This window comes from Helianthus annuus, chromosome 15, assembly GCF_002127325.2.
Source record: "Helianthus annuus cultivar XRQ/B chromosome 15, HanXRQr2.0-SUNRISE, whole genome shotgun sequence".
In the NCBI taxonomy this organism is placed as follows: domain Eukaryota; kingdom Viridiplantae; phylum Streptophyta; class Magnoliopsida; order Asterales; family Asteraceae; genus Helianthus; species Helianthus annuus.
The window spans coordinates 16,272,331-16,290,253 of record NC_035447.2 but is presented as its reverse complement, the minus strand read 5'-3'; the positions used below and the strand labels follow the sequence as shown (position 1 = coordinate 16,290,253).

Here is a 17,923-nt window from a genome sequence, read left to right as displayed (position 1 = left end):
CATAACCGAGACTGTTTTTGTCATTTCTAGTTTTTTTATTTTTGAAGAAAGGGCCTCGATTTGGGCTTGTAAAGAGGTGCTTTCGTCGACCTTATGGGCGCCCGGGGCGATAGACTTATTTCCCCGGGGAGTGTGCCATTGAAAATTGGTTTGAGCAATTTCCTCAATTTGATTATATATTTCGTGTGGGCGTCGATTACCTAAAAGTCCCCCGGAGCTAGAATCAAGTGTCTGCCTAGTGTGTGGCAACAATCCATTGTAGAAAGTGGATACTTGTTGCCATATTGCGAGGCCATGATGGGGACACTTGCGTAATAGCTCCTTGAACCTTTCCCATGTTTCATATAAGGATTCCCCGTCCTCTTGTGAGTATGTGTTAATTTCAGCCATTAATTTAGCAGTTTTAGAAGGAGGGAAATACTTATATAGAAACTTTTGGGCTAGTTCATCCCAGGTGTTTACCGATCCAGCTGGGAGGGTGTTGAGCCAAGCTTTCGCTCGGTCTTTTAGTGAGAACGGAAACATACGGAGGCGTATGGCGTCGTTTGATGCTCCATTGATCCGAAAGGTATCACATATTTCTAAGAAATTAGTTATATGTAGATGAGGATCCTCGTCCGCAAGCCCGTGGAAGGTTGTGGAGTTTTGGAGCATTTGTATCAAATGCGGTCGAAGTTCGAAGTTATTGGCTTCGACATTCGGAGCATTGATAGCGGCGCCTAGATTACCTACGGTGGGCCGTAGATAATCCATAAGGGTACGTTGGTCCGCCATTGGGGGTGGATCACCCGAAACCTTCTCTTGGTTTTTGGCTTTTAACCTTTTTCTGAGAAAGCGTTCGGGTTCTTCTAGCGGTTCTTTTATGTCTTTATTGGAACTGGAGCTCATACACTACGTGAGGATGGTGTCGGGTTCCAAGTCCTGCAATAAAAACAAAAAAGAATGTCGGTCAGAAGGTTCACCACGGCCCCGTGTTGAGCGAACACGGCCCCGTGGTCGGAAATACAGTGATTGTTTTCCAGATCCCAGTTACTGGAAGTTGGACACGGCCCCGTGGTGCACCGGCACGGCCCCGTGGTCAGCCTTCTGTAACTTGAAAAACAAAAACTGCCAGTAACTTTGCTGAGCACGGCCCGTGTCCGACCAGGCACGGCCCCGTGCTGAGCTCTGCAGAAGCTAAAAATCTAAGAAAAAATCCTAAAAAATTAAAGAAAAATAAAAATATGATTAGGCCGTTGATTCCTAACTTTCTTAAAATCCTTGTGTCCCCGGCAACGGCGCCAAAAACTTGATGCGTGTTAGTGTATATATGTTTTTAGATATATATTTAAGCCCTTTTTACACTTTTAGCCAAGTTTTAAATTTATAAAACACGATATTTACTAACACTAAACACACATATGGGCAAGTGCACCCATCGTGGACGTAGTATAGTGTTGGTAAGATACCGAGGTCGTCCAAGGACACAAGAGCTTTTAATACCGGTTTATCCTCAACGTCTAATCAAATCAAAAAGGTTAAAAAAATGTTTTAAACTAAGAAAAATAAAAACTAACTAAATGCTGAAAATAAAAATAAAATAAAAACAGATAGACAAGATGAATCACTTGGATCCGACACGTGTATTAGTATAACCTTTGATTATTTTCGCACTTTTGCACTTGTTTAAGAGATTATCTTAGTTATTGTAGTAGGCCCCTCTTTTGAAGGCGACGTTACCCTCAACCCAGTAGTTTGAGTCAGCAAGGATACAATCCTAAAGGGTCGGATTATTGAAAGATAATGAATTAAGTTATTAATGCAAATTGTGGTAGGCCCCGCTTCTGGCGGTGACGTTACCCTCGGCTAAGTAGTCTGAGTCAGCAGAGATACAGTCCTAAATAGCCGGGTTATAGTATTAATAGTAGTTAACTTATGAGGGGGTCAAAGAGTTTGGATCCCCGCCATCCAATACCTATGGGCATTGAAGGAGATCCTAAATTTGACCCAGGTCCCAAGCAGGACCTCTAAACGCTGAACAAGGGCAAGACCCTTACCAAACCGTTCCCTTAACCCCCGACCAGGTAGCCAACATACCTCCATATAAACCGTGGAGATATGAATGGTGAAAATCTTTTATTTTATATAGACAGTAAAATAACGCCAAGACACCACGGACAAACGATAAGGAAAGATCACCTTCAACATAAGTAACTAGTTATTAAAGTCATTAATACAAAACCAAATAAAAAGTGTAAAAGATTAAAAATAAAAAGTATTATACTAAACACTTGTCTTCACCAAGTGATGTAAGAGACTTAGGCAAACATGGCCTTGATTGTCAAGAACTCTTACGATCAATCTTGGATCCCGAGACGACTCACACACTCTACGATGGACAATGGATGATGGTGGTGGATGATGGTGTTATGGTGGTGGTGGGTGGTGGATGAGGTGTGAGAGAGGTGGTGTGCCAAGGGATGAGAGAGAATGAATCCAAGCTCCTCTATTTATAGGCTGAACAGAAGGCTGGACACGGCCCCGTGTCCGCTGGACACGGCCCCGTGCCCGCCTGACACTCTCTCTCCTCATTAATTGTAATTGCGAATTACAATTAATGCGCCTGCTGTACTTTCACCACGCCCCCGTGCTCGCTGGACACGGCCCCGTGGTGGGCAATGGAAGCTTCTACTGGTTTGTCTTTTCTGCTGCTTCCTGGGCACGCCCCCGTGTTCGCTGGACACGGGGCGTGTTCAGACTCTGTTTCTTCCTTTTTGCTTTGGGAGGTGCCGTTGAGGGTCCGGACAGTCTACTTTTGTTCCTTTTCTTGTATTTATGGTAGAATTAGTGGTCTTTTTGCTTCTTTTGTGATTTTGAGCTCATTTCATCCTGAAAATACAAAAGGAAGACAAAAACACTCTTTTTCCAACATTAGTACTAAAAAAGGGTTAGTTTTATGCCTTAATTGATGTGTTTTATATGTTGCATTTTACACACATCATCGGGCAGAACCACGACAGCCGTTACGGAACCCTAGATCAATTGGGCAGCGTATCTAATACGTCTCCAGGGGTTATAATACTTACATCGTAGCAGAACCTCGCTAATTTAGGGGGTATAATGCCCGGGTATAATAACACTACTACAGAAATTGAGAAAGAAAGAAAGTTGTGAGCGAGACGGACTGAAGGCCGTTGCCTTCTATTTATAGGGCTGTAATCTCGTCCCCTCGCGGCCCGCGTTAATAATGGGCTAAGCTCACGCGGCCCGCGTCAATGCTGGGTCAACGCGTAGCTTGGCCCGGTCACCACCTAGGTTCGACACGCATCGGACACGTGGCCGCACCGGGTTATGCCACAATTCTGGACACTCGCGGCCCGCTTTAACTTAACCAAACTTGTACGCGGCCCGCATGAACTTATGATTTAAGAGAAGTCTGGTTACACCCTTGCGCGGCCCGCATTATGTTGAGGTGAGGTCCCATGCGGCCCGCCTCAACTTAATTTTTATTGTTTTTAATTTATTTTATATATTATATTCTAATTTGGGCTCGATTTTCACATACGGGATGCATATAAAGACATATTGATATATTTAAAGATATATTAGGGTGTCAGAAATATTATGAGGATGTCGGTTTTACCGAGGGTTGTTATATCCTCCCCACCTTGTTTTGGAGCTCGTCCTCGAGATCTACTGGAACAAGTGTGGATATTTCTTTTGCATTTCTGATTCAAGTTCCCATGTGTATTCAGGTCCTCTTTTGGAGTCCCATTTCACTTTGACCAGAACTAATCTCTTATGCTTGAGATTCTTAATTTTTCTATCTTCAATCTGTAGAGGCTTCTCTACAAATTTGAGTTGTTCATTAACCTTTATATCTTTGAGAGGTACTACGAGTGATTCATCAGCTAGGCACTTTTTAAGATTAGATACATGAAATACATCATGTATTCCTGCCATTTCTTCTGGCAGTTGTAGCTGATAGGCTACAGGTCCTACTCTTTCAAGAATTTGGAAAAGTCCAATATACCTGGGACTTAGCTTTCCTCTTTTGATGAATCTTACCACTCCTTTCCAGGGAGAGACTTTCAATAATACTTTATCTCCTACTTGAAATTCTAATGGTTTGCGCCTGTTATCGGCATAACTCTTTTGTCGATCACGTGCTATTTTCAGTCGTTCCTTGACTTGAATGATTTTATCAGTTGTTTCCTGTACTATCTCGGGTCCAGATAATTGTTTTTCCCCAATTTCTGCCCAACAGACTGGGGTTCTGCACTTTCGTCCATAAAGTGCTTCGAATGGTGCAGTATTGATACTTGTGTGATAACTGTTATTATAAGAAAATTCTATTAAAGGTAAGTGTTCGTCCCAGTTACCTCCAAAATCAATTACACAAGCTCTAAGCATGTCCTCCATTGTCTGAATTGTCCTTTCGCTTTGTCCGTCAATTTGAGGATGATAAGCTGTGCTTAGATTTATCCTGGTTCCCATTGCTTTTTGGAAACTTGACCAAAAATGAGAAGTAAAACGGCTATCTCTATCGGAAACAATTGATAAAGGAATGCCATGTAAAGAAACGATTTCATTTACATACAATTTGGCTAATTGTTCCATACTCAAGGTTTCCTTCATTGGTATGAAATGAGCTGACTTGGTTAACCTATCTACAATCACCCAGATTGTATCATTACCTTTCCTTGTTTTAGGCAATTTGATAACAAAATCCATTGTTATCAATTCCCATTTCCAAACTGGTATTTCTAATTGTTGTAACAAACCTGAGGGTTTCTGATGTTCAGCTTTAACTTGTGAGCAAGTTAAACATTTAGAAACATAAGCTGCTACATCCTTTTTCATTCCTATCCACCAGAAATTTTTCCTTAAATCCTGGTACATTTTATCACTTCCTGGATGCATCGTATATTTAGACTTATGAGCTTCTTCTAATATACGGTGACGTAAATTTCCTAATTTAGGTATCCACATTCTCTTTTTATGGAACCTCCAAATTCCATCTGTTCCTTGTTCTAATTCCTTAATCATTCCTTTTAATTTTTCAGTATCCTTCTTGATTACTGATTCTTGTGCTTTTCTAATCTGATTGTTTAAATCTACTTGTAGATTTAATTTAAGAGAACGTATCCTTTTTGGCTTTTCGTGATATTTTCGACTTAAAGCATCAGCCACCACATTGGCTTTTTCCTGCATGATACTGGATATCACAATCATAATCACTAAGTAATTCCATCCAGCGTCTCTGTCTCATATTCAATTCTTTTTGCCCGAAGACATATCTTAAACTTTTATGATCCGTGAATATGGTAAACTTACTACCATAAAGATAATGTCTCCAAATCTTAAGGGCAAAAATTATGGCTCCTAATTCCAAATCATGGGTTGAATAATTTTCTTCATGACTCTTAAGCTGTCTAGATGCATAAGCTATAACCTTTTGACGTTGCATTAACACACATCCATATCCTAACTTAGAAGCATCACAAAAGACTACAAAGTCTTCAGTTCCTTCTGGTAACGCTAGTATGGGTGTATGGGTTAATCTTTGCTTAAGAATTCTAAAGGCTTCTTCTTGTTTTGGTCCCCATTCAAACTTAACAGATTTACAGGTTAACTTAGTTAAAGGAATGGCTATTCTAGAAAAATCTCGAATAAATCTTCTATAATAACCGGCCAATCCTAAGAAACTTCTAACTTCAGTTGGTGACTCTGGGGTTTTCCATTTGGTAATTGCCTCGATTTTTGTTGGATCTACACGAATTCCTTCATGGTTAACTAAATGTCCGAGAAATTGTACCTGTTCTAACCAAAACTCACACTTTGAAAATTTAGCATAAAGCTTTTCCTTTCTCAATTAACTTAAAAGTAAGTGCAAATGCTTTGCATGCTCTTCTTTACTTTTAGAGTAAATTAGAATATCATCTATGAAGACAATTATGAATTTATCCAAATATGGCTTACATATTCGGTTCATCATGTCCATAAATGCGTCTGGGGCATTGGTTAAACCAAATGGCATGACAGTAAATTCATAATGACCATACCTTGTTCTGAATGTGGTTTTAGGAATGTCCTCTTCCTGTACCTTTAGTTGATGATATCCTGATCTTAAATCGATTTTAGAGAAAAATCGAGCTCCTTGAAGTTGATCAAACAAATCATCGATCCTTGGTAATGGGTACCGATTCTTAATCGTGACTTTGTTCAATTCACGGTAGTCAATGCACATACGCATTGATCCGTCCTTTTTCTTGACAAATAAAATCGGCGCTCCCCATGGCGATGAGCTTGGCTGTATGAATCCTTTCTCCAACAATTCGTCTAGTTGTCTCTTCAGTTCTTGCATTTCAGCGGGTGCCAAACGGTAAGGTGCTTTGGCAATCGGTGCTGTTCCTGGTAACAGGTGAATTCTGAATTCAACTTCCCTGTTTGGCGGTAGTCCTGGCAATTCTTCTGGAAAGACATCTGAAAACTGGGACACTACTGGAATGTCTTTTAATTCTTTTCCTTTCGTTTTAGTGATTGTAGAAATCAAATACACTATAGATCCTTTCCTTATACAACTTGCAGTTTTCATCACAGAGATGAATTTAGTGGATCTAGATAACTTATCTCCTTTAATTGTGATCTTTTCACCTCTTGGTGATTTTATCTGAATTGACTTTTGATCACATAAGATATTGGCTTTATTGGCTATTAACCAATCCATTCCTAATACGATATCAAATCCTACCAGATTCATTGGGTAAAGGTTTTCAATAAATTTTTGATTAAAAATTTCTATTCTTGCTCCTTGCAAGATTTCAGAAATTCTAACGGTTTCTCCATTTGCGGTTTCTACTAAACATTCTTGTGGTAGTTTAGTTAATGATTGATTTAGGAGTTTGCAAAATGAAGTATTAATAAAACTTTGGTTGGCACCAGAGTCAAAAAATACTTTAGCAAAAATATCATTAACTAAAAATGTACCAGCAATGACGTCCGGAATCATCCTAGCTTCGTCTGCAGTTAGAACGAATGCTCTAGCATTTTTAGTGTTCTTGTTGTTTGCAGCTGGGGCTAATTTTGGACAGTTGGTCTTGATGTGACCTTGTTCCCCACAGTTGAAGCACACCCTGCTATTAGCTTTCTTCCTGCAGTCTTCTTCTTTGTGACCTGATATTTTGCAAAAATTGCAATAAATGGAGCATTTTCCAGAATGCTTCCTTTTGCAATACTTGCAATAAGGTGCAGATGTGGATCCTACATTCCTACGGTTAGAATTCCCAGAACGAAATTCTCGGGTAAGCCTTTGGGTTAGGTTTCTCTTCTGGTCTTCTTCTCTAGTACGGATTAACTCATCTGTCAAGGTATTGGCTAGTTCTACAGCTTCTTCTATAGTTTGGGGTCTAGCTGCCTTGACTACATGTCTAATCTCAACAATTAATCCCCAGATATAACGGGAGATTAATACCGGTTCGGGTGATGCAAGGGTAGGTACTATCCTAGCATATTCAAAGAATGTGGTAGTGTAACCCTTACTGTCCACCCCGGTCATTCTAAGATTTAGAAACTTATTTGCTATCTGTTCTTTTTCATTGGGAGGGCAGAATTTCCTTTCTACCATATTTTTAAATTCCTCCCATTCCATGTTATAAATCCTATCACTTCCTCTTGACTGGAGGATAGTGTTCCACCATTCTAAGGCTGCGTTTTTAAACAGATTTGAAGCAAACATTATCTTATCTTCTTCAGCACATTTGCTTATTTTTAGAACGGCCTCAGTTTTCTCTATCCAGCGTAGGGCTGCAATGGGTCCTTCATTACCCGAGAATTCTATTGGTTTACAGGACCAGAATTCTTTGTAAGAACAACCATATGGCATGGTTCTTCTTCTTTTGGGAATGGGCGCTTGAAGTACGGGTCCATTGTTCACGCTGTTTTCCGGTTCACTTGGTCGTTTACTTCTATGCTTACTTTTATTATTCGCTTCTTGAACCGTTTGAATAATAAATGGCATTGCATCTATAATTCCTTGTGCCACTATATGTTGAACGGCACTATTATCCATTTGGTTTCCATTGTTATTGTTGTCCGGATTCTCATTAACCACGTTAATGTTACTCTGGTTATCGTTATTCAGATTATCTTGATTTTCCTCGTCGGCCATCTGAATTTTAAACAATTTACCAAATATTAATATCACAATTAATATTTGAATATAGCCAATCACATGACACGCACTTTTAACCAAAAGTGTCGAGCATTGCGACTTTTACTCTATTTATATAGTATGCATCATTACACACTAGTGCTGAAATTTAAATTACAATACTGACTGAAATGTAAAGCTACAATACTAATAGTAGGCATCCGTATTGTTTTTTTTTTCTAACACATTCACACATATATTATTTTATTATTATTATTACTGTTTCTACCATCACCTTCACTGATATGGATTCATCCAAAAATCCATATTACGCTCATCGTATTTCCATACGAGGCGTTCTCCCACCTGTCGCATTCTATCACTGCTTTCTAAAATTTCCTCCCCAAAAGTCCTAAGTTCTTGGACATTTTCTGCACTCATTGGGGGTGCAGGTTCTAGGACTGGGTTTGGAAACTGAGGTACAGGTTCCTGATACGGAGGCATAGGGGCCTGGTACGGGTATGGATTCTCTAAAATTTCCCTAACATATGCATCACTAATGTTGTAGGGATCTTGAGGATCTAACCCTGGATAAGCTCCTAAGTTGGGCATTGGCACATTTTCCTGTATTGGGTTTTGTTGCACGTAGTCCCTAACATCATTCCACTAGGGGTCGTAATTATTTGGGTCTAGGGGATCTGGTGCAGGTACCCTAGGTATCTCCTCCAGGTTGTAATCAAGCATTTCTATCTGGTCTTCTACTTCCATGGGTTGGTCAGGATTTTGTGGTTGGGGTGCTAGCATTTGTTCCAGGTTTGGGTCAGCAGCAGTGGTTGCTAAAATATGGATATTAGCAATACCCCTATTGAGCATATCCTGATTATAAGCATCAGTTTCTCTTTTTGCTGCGGCTAACACTCGCTGTTCCTGCAACTTTTTCATTCTCTTCCTACGCTCGTGCGCCCCCTTACTGAACCATCCCCTCTTTTTCTGAGGAAATGGCTCTTCAGACTGAGCCTTAAACACAAAAATTCCTTCTTCTGTGTCAGCAGAATACCCCGAGAAGGCAGGCTGAGAAGAGGAGGTGCCTTCGCTCCTAGGCGAACCAGACAGTTGACGATAGGCGTTAGAAGGTCCTTGGTCGCTCATACTGTAAACTAACAAATAGTCAGATAACACATAGCAAGAAATACAATTATATACGTATTTCCATAAATTATTTCCTAACACTTTGAATTTTGATGTCAGCAGAACACTTCTGTGGCTGAATCAGTGGCATAGCTCTGATACCACCTTCTGTCACAACCCCCGATCCCTAGTTCCCGGGAACGGGCGGCCGTGAGCCAGTTTCGGTGGTATCACATTAATTACTTATTTGGCAGCGGAAATTTTCATCAGGACCGTAGTTAGGAAATATTAAATCAGAGTAAACCACCATATTTTATAATATTAAACAAATGGGTAAAACCCAAGTTTTTATTACAAACTGATTTACAGGGATAAATCCCACTTTATTGAAATAAACGCTTTCTTTTAGTTAGGTAACTTTTATAGCCACGTTTCCAAGCCTTCAGTGTTGTCCAGCTGGCTTCTATTTGGCTTTCACATTGTGTTACCTGAAACGCGTTTTAAAAAGGTTTTGTCAGTGGGAAATACTGGTGAGTGAATCCCAGTTTAATCAAGAAATATTAATTTACTTTAAACAGTATTGAGGGCGATTACAATGTTTATATCTACCCAATTACTCATTCAGTAGTGTCAAGTCTGACTGAGGGTCATATTACACATTGGCTAACTCTTCGTCCAATGGTAACGTTACTCACATTTTGTATACAAAACCCCAACATACCGGCAGTAATTGTAGAATTACAAAGACTCAATCACTGCTAAATTGCATTATAAAAAGGTTAAGGTTTTGTAAAAACTGTTAACAAAAAGGAGATTACTCACATTGCTGTCTTAGGTTATTCTTTAGGGTTTCCTGGTGAATATCTATAATTTACACAAATGCACGTGTGTTAGTATAATAACCCATTTTAACATTAGTAATACCCTCCCCGAGACGGCATTCCAACGACTACGTCGGGCAGAACCACGACAGCCGTTACGGAACCCTAGATCAATCGGGCAGCGTATCTAATACGTCTCCAGGGGTTATAATACTTACATCGTAGCAGAACCTCGCTAATTTAGGGGGTATAATACCCGGGTATAATAACACTACTACAGAAATTGAGAAAGAAAGAAAGTTGTGAGCGAGACGGACTGAAGGCCGTTGCCTTCTATTTATAGGGCTGTAATCTCGTCCCCTCGCGGCCCGCGTTAATAATGGGCTAAGCTCACGCGGCCCGCGTCAATGCTGGGTCAACGCGTAGCTTGGCCCGGTCACCACCTAGGTTCGACACGCATCGGACACGTGGCCGCACCGGGTTATGCCACAATTCTGGACACTCGCGGCCCGCTTTAACTTAACCAAACTTGTACGCGGACCGCATGAACTTATGATTTAAGAGAAGTCTGGTTACACCCTTGCGCGGCCCGCATTATGTTGAGGTGAGGTCCCATGCGGCCCGCCTCAACTTAATTTTTATTGTTTTTAATTTATTTTATATATTATATTCTAATTTGGGCTCGATTTTCACATACGGGGTGCATATAAAGACATATTGATATATTTAAAGATATATTAGGGTGTCAGAAATATAAATATTATGAGGATGTCGGGTTTTACCGAGGGTTGTTATATCGTTCACGGATTCCGCACGTGAAACGTTCGTTACGCAATCGAACGGTCGAAAAACCGGTCCTACAATTATTTGATGAACTAACCATCCCAGGTTCGAATCCAACCATGATGACTTTTTTTTTGTTTTCTAGGCTTGTTTTATGAATTGGGGGAAACTCATGCCAGCAACTTCGCAAGCTTTTTTTTTAGTTTTAGTTAGTTTATTTTTTAGTTTTAGTTTTAATTTTGATTTTTCACTTTTAAATTTAGGCCTTCATAAATGTAAGTTCTTTGATTTTTTTTTCTTCTATTTAACAATTTATGAAACAAACTTTACATGTTTACTTGTTTAAATTTGAATGTTTTTTATTTCTCGTTTCTCATTTAACCATTTACAATATAAACTTAGAAGGAGTCAGTATCTAGTTCTATTTATTTTATTTGTATGACAAGGTTTGTATTGCCAAACTAATTTGGATATGTTTACACATATATTACAATTCTTTTTGCTAAAGAAGATTCAACCGTTAGTTATTTTTGCTTGTCCAGATGGTGTTGAAACTAATGTTAGGTGTATCAATTTATTTGTATAAAACTAGGATTTCTTGTTTTTTATCAATGCTAATTTGAGTTGTGCATTCACTTTACTTTATGAATATGGATAATTGTGATACATTGAAATATAAAGAAAAATCGGTATGGATTATAAATACTTGATCGAGAGCTTTACTTCCAAAAACACTAAGAGTGTCTCACGATTTGTACAAGTATGTAAGTTTGATCATTTTGTTACACTATTTTTGTTTTGTTTATTTTATCATAATTAGCGTCGTATTGTGGTTTTTTTTTGATATATGATTGAAGAGTTTATATTATAGGAAGGGGCTCAATTTTTTTTTATCTCGCACGAGGCCCAAAAGTTTTATATCATTCTCAGGGACGGCCCTGTAATGAAGTCCTAAAATCAAAATCAAATTCCAATTTTATCTTGTTTTAGTTAGGGGTGAGCAAATTTAGGTCCGGTCCGAAAATAACCGAGAACTGAACCGAAAATATACCCAACCCGACCCAAACCCAAGTACCTAGGTATTTAGATCGGTTCCAATTTTTCATATAAAATCGGGTCGGGTCGGTTCTCGGTTCTTTTCATGGTGAAACCCGACTTGGACCTATGGACCGGAACCGACCCTATATTTAGGGTAGTGAATCGGTTCTGTATTTTATGTTTGTTCGGTTCTCAGGTCAGGTCGGGTAGGGTCAGGGTTTTCCTTTTACTCACCCCTAGTTTTAGTCCAAGGAAATAAGTTAAACCCGCAAGTTATATTTGAAAGATGCAAGAAGTGTGTATATATTATTTGTGATCAGAAGTCTATGTTTTTGTCTAATAGAAAAAAATAAAACTAGCAAGTCACGTTTATTGGGTTAGAATTGTTTGATATATGTTACTTTATATGTGACGTGGAATGTTGTTATAGGTCTAATTCAAAATTGTGTGTAAAACTCAATCTCTATTTTAACTTGTAAAACGCGTTGTGGGTGGTTCACCACGGACCGCCCCCTAAATGTTAATGTAAACTAATACGTATATTAAACAACAACAATCACATTTAACAAATTAGAATCGTATAACAACTTCACATTTTACGTCCTTAAGTTTTTGCTTATAAAAACACAAGGATTCGCTACCACTAGAAAGAAAGAAACATATGAAGATGAAATCCATAATTTTGTTATTGTTTCTTGGTCAGGCAACTTTGATCATGAGTGAACCACTCTACGCGGACATTTTCCGATGCAAAAAAGACTCTGGAAGCTTTCTAGCGAACAGCCAATACGAGAAAGACCTCAAGACTGCAATGGATAGGCTAAGTGTATCCGTAAAAAACGGTATCCACGTTGGAAGGGCCGGTGTGGTTTTCGCCTTATGTTTTTGTGCAGGCTATTTGAAAACCGGAGATTGCGCATCTTGCGTGAACAACACAATTCCACTTCTTCTAAAGAGCTGCCCAAAGCAAAACCAAGCATTGGCATGGAGGAGCAAATGCATGGTACAATATGGTCTTGAAAATAATGTAGGTGACTTTGATTCTTGGTTTGTTGCCCATGAAACTAGTGATAATAAAACAAAGGATGTTCAAGGGCTTGAAAAAACCATGAAGGTTTTGGTGGATAAACTATCGAACGAAGCGGTGACAAAGACCAACTATTACTATGCTTATGGAACTATGCCTTATGGCTCACGTCAAACTTTGTTCATGGTTATGCAATGTATTAGTGTTTTAAAACAAGAAGAATGCCTTAATTGTTTACAAGTCCGTGTATATGGAGAGATGAAACGGTGTTGTAGTGGTGCAACAGCTGCAGCAACAATAACCACCGGTTGCTATATGAGGTATGCCCATGATGATTTCCGAGTTCGGTAACTTATATCCACCGTTGGGATGGAGACTGATATACGAATAATTTGAATAACGAATATGTTTTTGGCATTTCACCTAGTCAATAAATTATCAAGAATCGTCAACCTATTACGAAGACTTATTATCTAATTGTGGAAAGTCAATTTTAGATTCAGATACTTTTTATGATAATTTGATATTTAATCATCCCAGGATGTATGAAAAAATACATTTATAACTATTTATTATATATAGTATAGCAAAATATGTAATCACTATCTTCATTATTAGTTAAAGAAATATTAATAAAGCATCAAGATGAAATAGCACTGTAAACGAGCCAAGTCGAGCCGAGCTAGACCCAGCTCGAGCTCGGTTCGAACTTGATTCGAGCTGGCTCAGCTCGAGCTCGAATTTCAAATCGAGCTGAGATTTGAGGCTCGAGCTCGACTCGATTCGAATTTGAGCTAGCTCGGCTCGGCTCGATCTAGCTCGAACTAACAAAAAACCGCAAAATTTACTACTTAAAAATGAATTTCTTCATAGACTAAGGGCCATAATTGCCATTTAATTTAACCATGGCTAAATATGCAAGTATAAATAGTTAATTCACTTTGTACATTGTCTTTACCTCCTTTTTATAGGGGAAATACTCCCTTAGTTTTTGTTTTCTAAGCGATATGGGACAAAAAAATGAAGGATGTAAACCTTATCGAGCCAGCTCACGAGCCGAGCCAGACCAAGCTCGAGCTGGCTCGTTAACAACCGAGCCAATTTCGAGCCGAGCTTTCTTCGAGTTTTTTTGAGCGAGTTTCGAGCGAGCTGCGAGCCACGAGTTTTTTTGAACACCCCTAAGATGAAATAACAATGTTTCCTATAATTCTTTTTCATCAAGTTCTTAATTTGTAGCATGGCCTCCTCTACATACAAAAGTCACATTTTATATTATTATTAGGCTTAAAACATAAAATTTATTTCACAAAAAAAGATTATATCCATAAAAGATCGAGCTCTCATTTTAAATATCTCACTCTCACGCCCCCTTCTCTAACATCAGAATTATCCCATCTTTAATTAAGAACCAATTAGAAGGCATTGTATTATCTTAAAATTATATTTTGAGAAAAAATAAATGTTCAGATTAACCAAATTATATATATTGTTGACGAGGATTGACGAATAGTAACTTTATTTTTATAATAATAAATAGTTTTTTATTATTTTATTATTTAATGTATTATAATAGTTTATTATTATATTTACTTTTAATAATAGATTTTTCTTTTCTTTTTTTTAAACATATATTTCCTTTACCTTTTTGTAATAATTGTTTTTCTTTTTTTAAACATATATTAATTTATCGATTAATTTGATAATTCTTTAATAACTTACGTTTATAACGTTTTTCTAAAAACTTAAGTACGCAGTTATATTATAATAGTTTATTATTATATTTACTTTTAATAATAGATTGTTCTTTTTTTAAACATATATTTCCTTTACCTTTTTTTAATAATTGTTTTTCTTTTTTTGAACATATATTAATTTATCGATTAATTTGATACTTCTTTAATAACTTACGTTTATAACTTTTTTCTAAAAACTTAAGTACGCAATTGTGCTTGATTTTTTTCTCTGATATTCCGTTATAAATTTTGTTAAAACCGAAGTTGTACTCAAAATAAAGTATTTATTTGGTATCATAAAACAAAACGGTACGATGATAAACTAAATCTTTCTAATGGTTTAACTTTCTAAACAACATAATTTATATCCATAAAAGATCGAGCTCCCATTTTAAATATCTCACTCTCACACCCCCTTCTCTAACATCAGATTTATCCCATCTTTAAGAACCAATTTGAAGGCATTGTATTATGTTAAAATTATATTTTGAGAAAAATAAATGTTCAGATTAACCAAATTATATTTTTAAGTTTGGGGCAAAAAAAATAAGAATTCCTCCATTTATATCAGATATCTGTTCAATTTGGGGATTAAAGAACAATCAATTTGACAACATAAATCTGTCACTGGCCGGTGATTTATGTTCGGTTCATGGGCAGCCCTGGGGTGTGCGGGGAGGATCACCGGCCAGGGCTCATGATTCTGAGGGGCACATTTAAAAAATCTGATACATATATATGTTATATATTTTTTAAATAGTATATCCATACAAAGACCCAAGGCTTTATAGCCTAGTGGTATCTTGGGGTGAGATAAGATTTTGGACCAATAGGTCCTGGGTTCGATTCTCACAAGGGGGGTTTTCCCATATTTATTGGGTTTTCTCCTGAATTGGTGTATAGGCATTATGCCTAGTGGAGATGGATATGATCGGGTGGTTCTGCTGGTGGCACGATGATACTCCAGTGGTCCGTCAGTGATCCAAATTTGCCGTTCAAAAAAAAAAGTATATCCATACAAAGACCAAGTTATTGATAGGCCTATTACAAAACAATTCTTAAGTTTTAGAAGTTAGCCCATTAGGCTTATATAGCCAAATACCCATTTGATTTACAAAAAAAATAATAATTAAACAATATCCAAGCCCAATACCCATTTGATTTAAAAAATAATAATTAACAATATTCGATGTTTCTTTGGGTGGCAATTGGGGCACATTTTTTTCAAACTCGAACAGGGCACCTGAATTCTCAAGGCTGGCTCTAGTTCGGTTAATTTGATAAATTGGACAAATCTTACGTAACGGGTAGCGTTTCATACTAGGTGAATCACAATATGGGTTTTGCAATAAAAAAGGATAGAAACAACAAGTCTAACCAATGGAACACTAGACCTTTTTTGTTATGGGTTCACCCATAATTTATTATGGGTTCTCACTTTATTTTCTATATATGTTTTCACTAAATATTACAAACCGAGTAGATTCCTGAGAACCGTTCATGTAAATCCACCACTATATAACATATATAAGTTATCAATTCCTAACCATGAGTGTGCTAATATAATTAGCTAGTTTAAGTACCCGTATGTTACTTGGGTTACTTATAGTAAATTATATTATTTAATAGTTTTGACATAAGCTTTGAAATTAAAGAAACGTTACATTACTTATATAAATATTAAGTTACAATCAACTAAAACGAAAAATCATAAGTCTTTAAAGCTCTACACCACATTTTTTGTCTGTAGGTTTTTCATATTTGTCTAATATTAGTAATTTAATTCCATATCTGGTTTTTACTCCTTGAAAAAAAAGATATTGTAGGTTCGACCTCAAAAGTCAAATAACACAAATGAGCAACCGTTTTGAAAATCTGACCTTATTAGCATTAGGCACTAGCTTTACTTCCATCTTTACAATTCTTTACTTGCACTAAATCCTTGAGCTAACTTATGTGTGATTGATTGCAACTACATGTTAGTTAAGGGGTATGACACCAATAAGCATGGTTCCAATAAGAGCTTGGTTGATATACTTGAATGAGCTTGGGTGAATAAGAGCGTCTAAAGCAACATTTACAAGAGTCTTGGAATGACCGATCTGATCCATCTCTCTCTTCTGCTTATCCATTTCAAACGCCTTTAAAAATGTTGATGAGGCCACAGATCAATGATCTTGCATTTAGGTATTTCTTCTAGATAATCATGCACTGCAAACTCCACTCTTGTGGAAGAGAGTCGAGTAGTTTCTTGATCTGATCTAGATGGGTTATATTAATTCCAACATTCTTGAGACTATTGATAAATCTTACAAACCTATCAATGTGAATTGATATGCTTTCACCTCTCACGCTTCCTAATGTGTCATACTCCTTTTGAACAAGATCTCTCCTTCCTTCCTTCAGCTCATCATTTCCTTCAAAATGCTCACACAATGCATTCCACAAGTGCTGAGCACTAGCACATCTAGTTTATATAAAATAGTCATACAAATAGCACTATAGGCCTTTTATCTCTAGCAAGTAAAACATTTTCTTCATTAGAGTAAGTTAAGGGGTTAGTGTTAGTTTGTTGAATTGTAAAACTGATCCTACTAAAAACGAAGCGACTCTTAAGGGTCGAGATATCATTGTTCATGATCCGCTAGATCCTATTCAAGAATTCCACAACCTCTGAGGCTAGAGACCCAAATGTATCAAAAGCAAATGGAATAAACACTTATTGATTCTCTAAACAAGCATTATCGTGTTTAGCGACTTTGTTTAATGCCGCCTTCAACGTTGCCTGGCCAGCAACAAACTCATTATCCCTGAGCCCAACAAGAGGGGACACCCCTGTAAGGTCCACAAAAGTGTGTTTTCCCTCTACTACTTATTCTTCATTCTTTCTTTTTCTTTCTTTTGAAAAAAGAAGTTATGCTTTTATACTTCCCCATAGTATAATCTAATAACACAATAAGTTAACAAATCACCCTAAATTTCAAGCTCTAATTTCTATCTAAATCATACTAAGATTAAACAAATAAAAATAGACATAATTACAGAAAGATTCAACAAGTTTAGGGCAAAATTCGGCCCCAATTTCACCCCTAATTTCAACCTAAATCACATATATTGCAGCCCTAAATTAATCCTAAAGATTAAAAATACGTACCTTATGAAGACTGAAGAAGAATGACATATATTGCATACTCGAAGACGAACAAGCAGCGCAGCTAGCACCAGGCACCAGCAGCGATTTTTTCCCCTCTGTTCTCAGTTC

General features: G+C 37.5%; 1 protein-coding gene and 1 non-coding gene across 2 annotated transcripts; both read left to right on the top strand.

Annotated features, from left to right (window-relative positions):
* The first annotated feature begins 289 nt into the window (after positions 1-289).
* Positions 290-396, top strand: LOC118487751. Its single transcript, XR_004882694.1, has one exon. It is a non-coding gene; the product is annotated as a small nucleolar RNA R71 (small nucleolar RNA).
* Positions 397-12,568: 12,172 nt separating this feature from the next.
* LOC110913458 (cysteine-rich repeat secretory protein 38) lies at positions 12,569-13,279 on the top strand. Its single transcript, XM_022158288.1, has one exon. It carries the CDS (start codon positions 12,569-12,571, stop codon positions 13,277-13,279), a length of 711 nt encoding a protein of 236 aa, XP_022013980.1.
* Positions 13,280-17,923: the final 4,644 nt, after the last annotated feature.